The 12,748-nt window shown below is 38.6% G+C and overlaps 1 protein-coding gene across 2 annotated transcripts in view; it reads left to right on the forward strand.

Moving 5' to 3' along the window:
* LOC143259078 (uncharacterized) overlaps positions 1-12,748 on the forward strand; it is a 51,321-nt gene that overhangs the window by 14,020 nt on the left and 24,553 nt on the right. For both annotated transcript variants that reach the window (XR_013032910.1, XM_076519911.1), the window contains exons 2-5: positions 1,146-1,355; positions 2,405-3,062; positions 6,148-6,257; positions 8,138-8,384. Coding sequence is in view for 1 of the 2 variants with exons in the window: in XM_076519911.1 (XP_076376026.1) it covers positions 1,254-1,355; positions 2,405-3,062; positions 6,148-6,257; positions 8,138-8,384 (1,117 nt within the window). In the remaining variant the exon portion in view is untranslated. The remainder of the gene's footprint in view (positions 1-1,145; positions 1,356-2,404; positions 3,063-6,147; positions 6,258-8,137; positions 8,385-12,748) is intronic.

The raw sequence follows: 12,748 nt of genomic DNA on the forward strand, positions 1-12,748 counted from the left end.
CGTGTAGTGTTCGATGTATTGTGGAACGCGACGGGTTCCCATTGGAAATCGTTTGCAAACATTAATCTTAACCGATCGCGCAGCCTTTATTGCACTTAACGTCGAGTACGCCGAATTATTAAAAACTTGATGGCTGTGACGGAATGCAATTTCCCGGTAAAATGGCCCCATTTACGCGTGCGCTCGCGGTTCTCCCTTATTCTAGTGAATGATCGCCCGGCAAACTTTGTCACGCGCTGGTTTGAATGAAACTGAACAACTGGAAAAAAAAGAGCTGCCTCGACTTCCTTTCGTTTTCTAAGTGCTCGCGTTCGCTGAATGCATCAGCAACGCGATCGTCGGAAATTCGCGGGAAATTCAATGCGCCTGCAAAGAGATTTTCACGGAACTTCGTAATCTCATCAGTACCTCCATTTTTCATTCCGTCGCTAGAATTGATGCTGTTAGCCTTTATAACCATGTGCCGTCCTATTACGTTTCGCTTCAGCTGGTATCGTATCAAACGCGACGTTAGAATTTTTGCTCGTATAATCAGTGTTGATTATTCGAAAAATATTTGGGACGGTTGAGAAGCCAATCAGTGTAAGTCCACTTTTCTTTGAAAATTAGTAACACAATGCAAACACGTCTTTATCATAGGATCATTCGGTCGATAAATCAATATAGCTGATTTCATCGCAAATAGACAATAGATAGCAACATTCACATTGACCGCAGAATGTCTAAATAAAGTAATAGTTTATAAAAAATAACGATTTAAAATAAAATTGAATGAAATAATTACATACTAATATCAATTATTTTTGTTTTATTTACTTATAATAAAAATTGTGCTTTACATTATTAGTGGGGCATTTTTGTTATTGTTTTACAGCGAATTTGTAAAATTCTTATTCATCTCAATTTTTATGTTAATTGACTTACACTAATTGGCTTCTGAGCTGGACATTTGTCGGACATTCATGACATACATATAAGAACATGAGTACAAATATGTTATTCTATTCGTTCAATTCGGAATTATATTCAAGTATTTCAATTCAATTATTTCGTAAAGATTTTGATTCTTTCTTATTCTTCGTACATTTCCGATTCACATTTTTATAGAGAACAAAAATTTTATGGTTCAATATTTTCTGTTTCAGAGATGAGAGTATGTCCCATTACATCGCAGCACTTCATCCCGACGCTGCAGAACCACGGCCGTCACCAGCCCAAGGGGACGACGCGCGAGCGTCGCAACTGATAAGCCGATGGCTCAAACGAGTCCACGAGCACTGATGGAACGACAAAGATCGCCACGGGAATTTTGTGTAGCTGATGTGGTGTCGGATATTAAACCGGAATTCGATCAGGTTGTTAATCTATCTCATATTATTCCTCAATCAGACTGCTTGTGTCACATTTTATACTTGTGGACAACTCTCGGCATCCCCTTCAGCTAACGTGTCAATCTCCCTTCAAACAAGGAATATTCCGTCAAACATGTTTGAAGTGGAAGTTTTAGGTTACAACATACACTGAGTAGAAAAAGTCTGCGTACACTTATTAAAGCGGTATAACCTTTTTAAAATTGGACCAAACCACTTCAACTTTTTTGAGATTTTAGAAGCGTTAGATGTTTCTCCAAGTAATTATTTTTACTAGATGGGACAAATAACCGTGCGTTATAATAAATTATATTAACTCTAAATTATACATTATAATAAACTATATTAATTATATAAATTCTACAATTTCTAATTAATTATGTAGTTCGTTTCTATAAAACTGCCTCGGTTGATAATACGTCAACCAAATTTTGCACAAATGGTTGATAATTTTGCCCGGAACAATAACTTCATACGTTCCTATCAGCATACAACACGCTACTATGAAAAGAGTTATTGATTCAAGAGCTGAGTTGTCACTGCTATAGAAAACTTGACTTAAAAATTTCCAGTCACCGCTTTTCAGTTTCCAACTGCGAATACGGTTTCGTAAACTCGAATGTTCTTCGCGCGCGTTCAAGCACAAGCGTCCCTCGATTTTTATTAGATTAGTTAGTAAAGTATCCTATTAACTATCAAACAGCCCTGACTGACGCAACCACAAGCCACGAAACCACGTTGCCGCTATGAATCGACTTCGTGTAAGCTGACAGATGGTAACTCGTGGCACCACAAAAATCCGTTCCGCGGAAATCCGAGCCGGGAACTTTGAGCCGGCTTCCTAATTCCATGAAAAAGTTGTCGCTCGAAAATCTCTTGCCCGTGTATCATGGCCGGCGCAACAAGTCCCTAGTAAATCTCCGGGAACTTCCCTCTTGTGTTTCGTCGCCGAACTTCCATATAGAATATATTATAGTTCCCGAACAGCGGTCACCCACGCGAGTACATGCTCGACCTTTCACTCTGTCAACCAGAGGAGTCGTCAGGATCGCGAGATCTACAATGAGCCGCAGTACGTCATGAATGTGAGCAGGAGTCCTCGCAACTCCCTGGTGCCCGATGACTACTACAGGGCCCCGAGCAATGGCGGCCGGAGACCTCGCCACAGCTTGGTCCCCGAAACGGGATTTCCACCGGAGATGGTCTACGGTTCCAGACACGCGATTTACGACGCCTCCCTGAGTCCGAGGAACTCCCTGGTACCGGACGTGGTGTACAATCGGAGCCCGCGGAATAGTATGGTACAACTGAACGGATCACGCACCTCGCTGATGTCCGAAAATGGCAACCCAGTTGTGTCAAAAAGTCCCAGGCCATCTATTTCTTTGAGCGCGTCGCGCTGCCCGCGTGGCAGTATCACCAATGTGGAACTCGTCGACCGCAGTCCACAAAGAAGCCCACGCGAATCGATAGTCGCCGAGACCATAAACGCGCCGAAAAATCTCAGCAGATCGCCACGAGGCAGCATAGGGACAGGAGCACACGAAGACGACGCGAGAACGATGCGCCGGATTGTAGAGCCCGAGATCATCAGCAGGACTCCGAGGGGCAGTGTGGGTGGTCTGTCAGACAGACAGACCCCGAAGGCAAACTTAATGCTGCAAGATCCGAGAAGAGCTTCCGCCGATCAAGGTAAGAAGTTATTTTCAGAAATAATCTTCGTAGATTCTTTCGATCGACTTTGGTTCTTTCCGAGAACCAGCGACATACAAAACACTTTTGGCAGAGATTCTGGTACAATGGTTTAGGAATTATTTCGAAGTTCGTCTTCGACGACGATTTCAATGATCCTAAAATACATACAAAAGGACAGATCGTTCTGCAAGATATGCGCTAACGTTCAGAAATTTAAGACGACGAAATTTCATTTCAGTTATACGCGCATATTTTATAACTGCTATTTATTTATTTAGTTTGTTTCGTTTCGAAATCTACGGATGCACGTTCGACTTTTTTGATACTAAATGTACCGAACTCCAAGACTGAAGTTATTTAGACTTTCCGCTATCTCTATCATAATATATACTTGTGTATCAAGATGTCCATTCAATTATTTGCTATTGTAGAAGAGACAATGGAAAAGGGTGTATCTTTAAATTTTGATAATATATTCTTGACAGCTTTGTTATAGGGCAAGGGGTTATACAATAACATACAAACCAATGTTGGAACAATTAGAAGATAGTTGCAACCTTTTTGAATTAAGAGCACGAAAGAGCACGTAAGAAATCAATACTGGCTACCAAAAATCAAAAAATAAGGGCAAATTGGGAAAAAAGATATTACTCTAAGACGAATCGGATTTTAATCGTATTTCTTCTAATAAATTGCAGAACGTGAGACGTCATTTTGAAAAAGATCTACAACCACAGTGCATTTTCACCAATTTTTTTCTTTTCCTTTTAATCGCTTAGATAAAGACATAAAGAATAAGCATGCTGTCTGTTCTGTCAAGGTATATTGCGCTTGAACGGTGTTAAAGTTAGTACTTTAAAATGCCAGGTAAACGTTTAAAGATAGCTTCGTTAAAAGGTAACAAAATAATTTCCATATCTAACGCTTTTGACACTGATTTTCTCTATTAACGCCGACGTTTCCGCGACTATTACTCATGACCACGATTTAATTGCGTCTCGTCGTATCTAGAACCTACTGGTAATTCGATGCCTACTAGTGGCACAGCTTGATGCGATCTCTCAAGGGAGCCGTGAGTGTCGCTCGTTTCATTGACAAATTCTAGGCATGACGGTAGCGACAGCTTCGTTTACGAGCCGACCGCGGGGAATTGAACCTGATAATGCGTCGCCTGACTATCTCCAACGTCATGATTTTCCGAATAACGTGCCTCGTTTTGTTTACTTTTACAATGTTCCAGTTCGACATTCGAAATATGCTCAATGCTGAAATGTCATCGAAGCAGGAACAAAATGTTACGACAATAAGATCCAGCAAGCTCCAAGAACCGAGTTAACACGAATTTTACGTGCGCAATTAATTATTACTTGGAAATGTCTAGAAAAAGCACACAAATACTATTAAAAAATTGTTGGCACGTTGTAAATAAGAAACATATAAGCAAAATACATATATTATTTTAACAAAACTTAAACCAAATACATCGTTTTAACGAAACGGAGACATTGTACTGTGATACTAGACGCAAATTCTGGATTAGAAAAGCTCTCATGATGCAAAATTACATTGATGCAATATTCCAATTTCTGCAAATTTGAGATTACTCCAGGTGGAGGAAGAAATAGGGATGACAAAAATATTAATGAAATCTTTGAAGCAGGCTATGAATTTTATGCATTGATGGCAAAATTGGGCAGTTATAATTTAATTACATTTAATGTAATATTTTTAATCAATTACGATGGTTTTTACCTGTAATTGATGCAGACAATTTTTATTTTGCACAAATATTCGCAGTCTACCTTATAACTGCAACACCAGCAGCAGAATTAAAAATAGGAATTGACTGAAAGAAATTGTGTTAAAAATAGTATCGTATAAAGTCTGTGCGATGGAAAGGGACGTGTTTCCTCTGTAGGAGAAGCAACGACCGACGGAGTATTGAACGCGCGTCCTGCGCCGTGAAGGTCGAATGCCTGACGAGCCAATGATCCCGCTTGATCATCGGAATTATTATAGCCGAACGCATCGCGTATAATGGTAAAACCGGGTTAACATCACAAAGCATCATCGATATTGATGCAATCATATTAAGTCTACGTAAGCCAATCATGCGAACATGTTCGTCAAACCTCGGTCCAATGACGCAGAGTTCCGCATCTATCTGTCCTGTAGATACTGTCCAAATATTTATCACAATACCCCAGTAAAGATCGACAGACCTAACATAGGCTTGATCAGTGGACTATCGTGAAATTAGTCGCATAATTTAAGGAAAACCTAGAATTTTGATCGGATTGCACATATTTCTGCGGTTGTAGAGAAAAAACACGTGATAACTCAAAAAATCTGTATTTATGCACTCATTGGATTGTTGTATATTTATGCATGCATCGGAAGGAAATGCATAGGATCGAGCTTTATGAACTCGAGAGAATAATACAATTGCAACCATAGAATTATACTCCATCGTGTCTGTTTATTACTTTCCGATTCTACTTACTCTCTTTATGATCGAGACAAATTCTGAACTATTCTTCTCCGTGTACCTTCGATCCACTTTTGCACGCAGAACGAGAATATGATTAATGTAATCCGATGACCGTTGACGACAATATTTAATTGATTTGTAGGAATTTAAATTCAAGTGATTGTACTCCGTATCCAGGGTCCATTTTATAATTACTTATCAGATTTCGAGTAGAACTATAGTCGAAGTAATTCAATATCTCAGCCAGAGATATTGGTAAACACAACAGAGGCGAATCAATCTTTTAAAGGGAGATGATGCACGAAAAAAATTCCGAGAGGCATGGTGTTATTTATTCTCGTCCTGCTTGTGCTATTTATGGATTCCTGTTATTTGATCGACGCTGTTTGCACCGACGGGAATTCATTGACACTAGACTTCACTGTCAACGGTTTGGACCAACAACAATGATAAACAAATGCCGTCGAATTCCGTTAGCGTGCCACTTAACATTGCTCGCTGACGACGAATCATTTCAATGAAATAAATTAAGCAAGTTAAGCAGGCGAATGAAATTTCACGTATATATAAATTTGTCTGTGTTGTGCGCAGGTGCGACTAATACAAGAACTATGAAGTCGGCTATCAGCGTACACCAAACCAACCATGGTTATGGATCAGGCTTCGAAGATAATCGTCGCGACAGCAGCTCCGTGTCGCAGGTATAAAGCCCTTTGTTATGACCTAGAATGTACTGTTCAACATCGAAGAATTAATAAAGCAGAACTCTAGCTAGTGATTACGGGTCTAAGTCGATTAAGGTTAAATTTAATAGCATTTAATGATAGCAATTTAGTCAAGTTAGCAACAGTAATCGTAGTGCATCTCATCTGCTACAAATACGAAATTCATTCTTCACAATGTTATTAGCGTTATTACGCCGTCCTTATGAGAACCTAGATATTACACGCGCATAATTTCCAGTTTACAAAGACTGATCTAAAGTTCCTGCATCACGTACATTTTTGCATAACATACGCAATAATAATTTTTTATTTAGCTATCTCGTTAATCGATTTTCATTAAGCGACTACGTAGAAACATATCGGCACATTAATAAACATACAGGCGACGTGGTAATAACGTGATTAGCGATGAATTTCAACGACTACATTTTTCATCCTAAGCATTCAAAGTACAAATTTTAATCGATCAATGCTCACCTCTGATGCGCAAAACCGGATCACGAAACATTTGGTCTTTGACGGCAACTTTCCAACCGTGAAAAACGACAATAACTCGGTCAATCGCGAACTTTTTAACGGCTAGCGTGTTTCACCGGACCATTGCACACACAGAAAGTACTTTGCGACAGACCCGATGCCGTTATTGAATTTCGCCTATGAAAATAGGACGCGCGCGTTTATTCTTCATTTCGTCCCTTGTACTGCCATGAAACTTCCGAAAGACATGACGAGCCGACCCGCGATACGAGCGGAATAAATGCGACGGATCCGCGGAGGGACGAAGGAATGGGGAAACTCGCAAAAAATTGCCGAGACCCTGTGGTCCACGGTTCGAATTGAAATGGCACACCGCGACCACGAGTACGGGAGCAATTATCGAGGTATATCCTATCAATGAATACGTGGAACACGAGAAGATTCGGCGAATTGGCTGTAAAATCCCATACATATCCGTTTTTACGTTTCAGTGGAAACAGATTTGTTTGATCCTTTTTGCAGTTCTAATTAAATTCTGAACGAACATGAACCGGCTAAATTGCAAAGATAGGGTCGATGCATTGCTGTATACAGAGCGAGCTTGGTTGCAGAAATTTATTTCGTGTTCCTAGGGAAACTAAATAAATGTTGGACGAGTGTGACGGTTTTGACGAGATTTTTGTAAATAAATAAGTAGCATTATCATAGTGATAATAACTTTAGACTTACTTTTGTGAATTTGTTTATGTTTTACATAATTTGCCTTCTACATAATTTGACGAATATAATCGTCAAAAACCTTCAATTGGTTAAGCAGGATATATACTTTGATATTCCTTATTAAATTATATATTTTTCAAAGTGTTGTACTTAAACAAAAATAATTATAGTAACATAAGCAACCGTTAACTGGTTAAGAAACCATCGAAACTTTTGCATTGACCAAATAATAAACTCTTTGTGAATATTTATATATCTCTCAATCCAAGATATTTACACAAAATGCTGTTTAACCTATTTTTGATACTTCTGATGCTGAAATTTCCATGGAATTACGCGTGTTACGTTCATTTCCGCAGCCAAATAATTTCCAGGTCGAAATAGCGAGTTGCTATTGTCCTGAGAAACCCGTGCTCGCTAATTCGGTGAAGCGACACCGAGAATTTACGTTCTGTAAATGCCTAATGCTTGACATTTCGAGGAATTACCTCGTGTTAATCTTTAACAGAGATATCAGAGGGAATTGAATTTTATCACTTGACATGTAACGAACTGAATATTTCATCTGTGCATTAACAGTAAAGCGATCGATTGTCGACGTCCCACCATCAAAATTCGAACATGCTGACGTATTTACACGAGTCTATGTTAATTTCCAGCTTTCAGGTGACGAATCGCGGCGTCTATTCAACAACGGTGTCAAAGCTCCTGATGAGAAGGTGGAAAACAGCACCTACAATGCCATTACGTACGGCTCTGTTGTATTCCAATTGAAAGACGCAAACATTGAGGCAAGGAACACCATCGTGTTTGTCTTTCGTGCACTGAAGGTCATGTGGAGGACCCGGATAGTGTCAATATACTTGATACTCCTATGCATATTGCCAATAGCGATGCTGATATATGGTGAGTAGTATACGATAAAATGTATGTGTCAAACAACTGTGTGACAAATTCTGTACAAGTTGACATCGATATGGTTCCTACAGCCTTGCGGCATGGATGTTAGTACGATCGTTGTTGTTCCCGTATCGAAAACAGGCAAACGCAATTCCATGACATGCGCGGAACGTTTTTCGCGATCGCTATACAATGTGTGCGAGAATTCCAAAATGTCGAGTTAGACCAGGTCGGCTCGAGAATTCACCTCGGTCTCGGGTCGGGTACCCGAGTGTATCTGATGATTCGAGATTATCGAGAATCCGGAGAATTCGATTTTATAGGCGAGAGTAGTTCCAAAATGTGAATGAGCTTCTCGAAATTCTAGACAATTCCCCAATTCTCGAATTATGAGATACCCGACCGAAGATCGTGTTTCCGGCATTTTCGGGTTCTCGTACGCGTCTAGTATTTGCTAATTGCGAGTCGCATTTGCAGCGGCGCTGGCATACGAAATGCAGGTGGATGCAGTTTGCATACGCTACCACATTAATGTGATCAGAGCGTCGCGACGATATTAAGCTGACTTATTAATCACGGTCGCATAAATTTCATTCACAGATCGCGCCGTCCGACGTGCTAGTGTCGCCAATCTAATTCCTTAAACTTTAATTCGTGACAAACCAACCATTTCCGATAAAAACGATTCGATCAAACAAATTAAACGTCTGTCACTGTGAATATTCATATTTTCAGCACCGAAAATATGTTCTTTAACGGTAAAATTAAATGCAATGATTCGATTCGTCATGTAGAAGGAATACATTAGTGTACGATAAAATAAATTTCTTTCGCGATAAAGGTAAATGCAATGTCAAAATGAAGCAGTTTTTAGTAGTTTTATCAATGCGACGTTGATTTATCATTTACGCTGAGAGCTTTCCACGAAGCATCTGTGTTTGTTCTCGCTGCCGCTTGGTATAAAAACTGAAAACACGCTCGTCGCATCCAGCAAGTTGGAAATTAATAAAATTTTCATCCACGGTCGATGTAAAAAGTATTCGTACACCTTTCAAAACGGAATAACTTTTTCATAATTGGGTCAAGCGATTTGAACTTATTTATCTGAGCCTATAACGAAAATTTAAAGAATGCATTGAAACTGGCTGACGTTGTTATAAGCCGTTAGCATTTAAAGTTCGTGATGATAGCAGTCTCGGATAAAAATGATGAAAAAAAACATCAGTTTTTAATTTTTTTTATCATCACAACCAATTGCAATTTTTGAAAACAATTTTTTAGCTATTGCCAATAAATTAATCCCTCTAATATCCCCCCCAAAAATTAATTCGCTTGGCCGCGAAATATGGAAAAGTAATTTCGTTTTAAAAGGTGTATGATCACTTTTTGCACCTACTGCAGATAAAGTGTTCTGAACAACATGCGAACAATTCTCGCACTTCGTTAGTCGCGTATGGAATAAAGCAAAAAAACGATTTGTCGGAATAAAACAATATTACACTTTCCACTTTGACAATTGAAACGTAATCGAACGATGTTTGCCAGGTTATTTACTTGCGCTACTTTATATATCGATATATCGCGAATATCCGTCGTTGATGTCAAATATTTTTACAATTACTGTTAGTAATTGAAGTTGAAAGTTACATTGCCCTATTTCGAGGAGACGTGCACACGTTGCATTTCACTGAAACTGCCTTCGAACGAATACACGTTATTTTAATCTCTTCGATGTGTGCAGTTCTCAATTGTGTATTTTACCGAGAAGGGAGCTCAATTTCCTTTTTTAATTACTCCTTAATTAACTGCGGATATCGTCCGAATTAGGTCAATCCCTATGCCGTCGACTTTCCCGCACGTCACTTTCACGAGATTACCGTGACTTATAGGCGAATAATATAAATTCACATCTAAAAAGTTCAGCATGCACAAAAATATACAGGAATAGTTAAATTCTAATAGAGTTTTTTTATGATATAATAGTAAATTACTTATAAAAGTGATTTTTTATTGTAAATATTTTACAATTAACGAATCCGGAATAATCGGAGTCCACTGTAAACATACAATGACGTTACATTACACTAATTGTGTGACAAAATCAAAAGTTGATTTTAAATCGTCGCTGAGGTCCAGTAATTCTTCATCGACCTTTTCTACACGATACATGCATACCGTTTGTATCTAATTGAATCGATACAACGTTAAAATTACGAGGCTGTTACTGACATTTCCTCGTGACAATTCGATTTCGCATTAGGGTCGTTTAGACATTACAATAATCCAAAGCAGGTTGCAGCGATCACAGTAACAACCCGATTTCGCATTAAATTCACCCGTGCATTCACTATCATATCGTCTACCATTTTCCCTATAAACAAATCCCGTCGGCTGCAGATGCTGCTCCAGGCCATTACAAAGGCTTCAAAAAGTGAGGATATTCTAAACGCGTAAAAGTCTATTTCCTTTCCTTATTTTGTATTTCTTTAGCATGCGTTAACGTCGTCGTTATTATTACATATTGCATTTTAAGTTTTAATAGTCGTTTGATCGACGTGACTAATAGATTTGAAATCAAGCCGACCTTCGTCGCTCGAACACGGACTGTTGATTTTCGGTGTGTCAACAACAGTCTGTTTACTGTTGCATTTTTATAGCGGCGTAGTGACAATTCTTTTTTATTTTATGTGCCGTCGTTGTCACAGTTATTGCGTTGATCGTGTTTCATGGAACGGTGGTTAGAGGCCGAATATTCTGCGGAATATTATCTGCTCGAATATTTATATCTCATGAAATTTCATTCGGCGTCTTTACAACAATTCGAAAGCTATTCAACGGACGTTGTACAACGACGTGATTGCTTTGATTGATGGTAGAGAACATCAGAACAAAATATCATTCACGAATTTGTTAATATTTTAAGCTTTTGTGCACGCGTACTATCATTTCAATAATCTGATAAAGATCAACTTGATTTTACGAGCTTAAAATGCTATTCATAAACGTTGTATCTTACGAGGTTGTATTTTATCGCGCAAAGGAGTTTCAGACATCACTTACCTATTGTTCGCACACCGCGTCATATTTAGTTAAATGTCGAAATAGAACTTCACATATACAGAGAAAAAGAGAGAGAGAGAGAGAGAGAAATCAGACAACGTTATTAGCATTACATTATTCAACGGAGTTCGCGCGAAAGCTTATTGATATCAATTCTCACCGGTTCATTTGTTGATTTAAGACGATACAAGCGCCAGAATAAAAAGCTGTGTGAAATCGATCGGGAACACTCTGGCTTTTGCTGGCGATAAAGGAGGATCGGTTCACGATTGATCATCGGAATTAAACTGTGTTGGAAACGAGGCAACCAGGATAGGCGATCAATTACCGATGACAGCTAACAAATTTGTGCTCAGTGCACAAAGTATTAGCTCTTCTTTCACAGTGCTCCCAATCAAACAGAAGAGGACCGTATACCGTAATTTTATTGATCACGTACTGTGATAACCTGTCTATTGACGAAAGCCGGTCATTGAGTCCAATGTTTGCAGTTCGAGAAATCCTTCGTTCCGAAAATCTCCAGTTGTCACAGCAATATTTCAGTTGCTCGTTCCCTGCTAATAAATATATGTTTTCACAATTACGTGCACTCTTTGCAAAGTTTTAGGGAGATCCAGTAATTTGCTTCCGAGTCATTCGTGCGGGACGAGTATAATGTCTCCTTCCTTTTTATTATTATGTTTCTTGAATATTGTAGTATTATAGTGCAACGTGAGCAATATTTATTAACAGATCACATTGACAAAATTCTTATAGTGAAACTTAAGACGATGATTATATGTCATCCTTGATTAGATATATACGTTCATTTGGATAAGCTTGAACCTGTCGAGATTGGCAATTTAAAATTGTGCAGCAAATTAGGTAAAAATATTGACACGAATTTTCAGAACATTAGAAAAACAGTTGGTGGAAACGATCGAATATAAACGAAGAGAAAAAACGGGAATATTAAAAAAAAAAACCTTATCGTCAACATAAAAACAAAACATTTTACTAATACTCGTTTCATTTGAGCAAATACTATAACGTTACAACTAAAGTGCGTCATCTCCTGATCGGTAGTGTACATATTTGTACAACTGAGAAACGACCATGGAGAAAGAAAGAAAAAACAAGGATAAACACTATACGTATAATCTTCCAGTGCAACCGTTTTGGTGCATTAACTTTAATTCGACAACTCCAGTAGTGGAGCTGTTATTTCGAGAAGCATTTCTCTACGTAGTATTGTGAACCATAATTTATGATGATTCTCAGTTGTGAACTTCTAAATTGCCTTACAAGTTCGCAAGAGCTGTAGTTTAAAA

Source organism: Megalopta genalis, chromosome 3 (assembly GCF_051020955.1).
Source record: "Megalopta genalis isolate 19385.01 chromosome 3, iyMegGena1_principal, whole genome shotgun sequence".
Classification (NCBI taxonomy): Eukaryota; Metazoa; Arthropoda; class Insecta; order Hymenoptera; family Halictidae; genus Megalopta; species Megalopta genalis.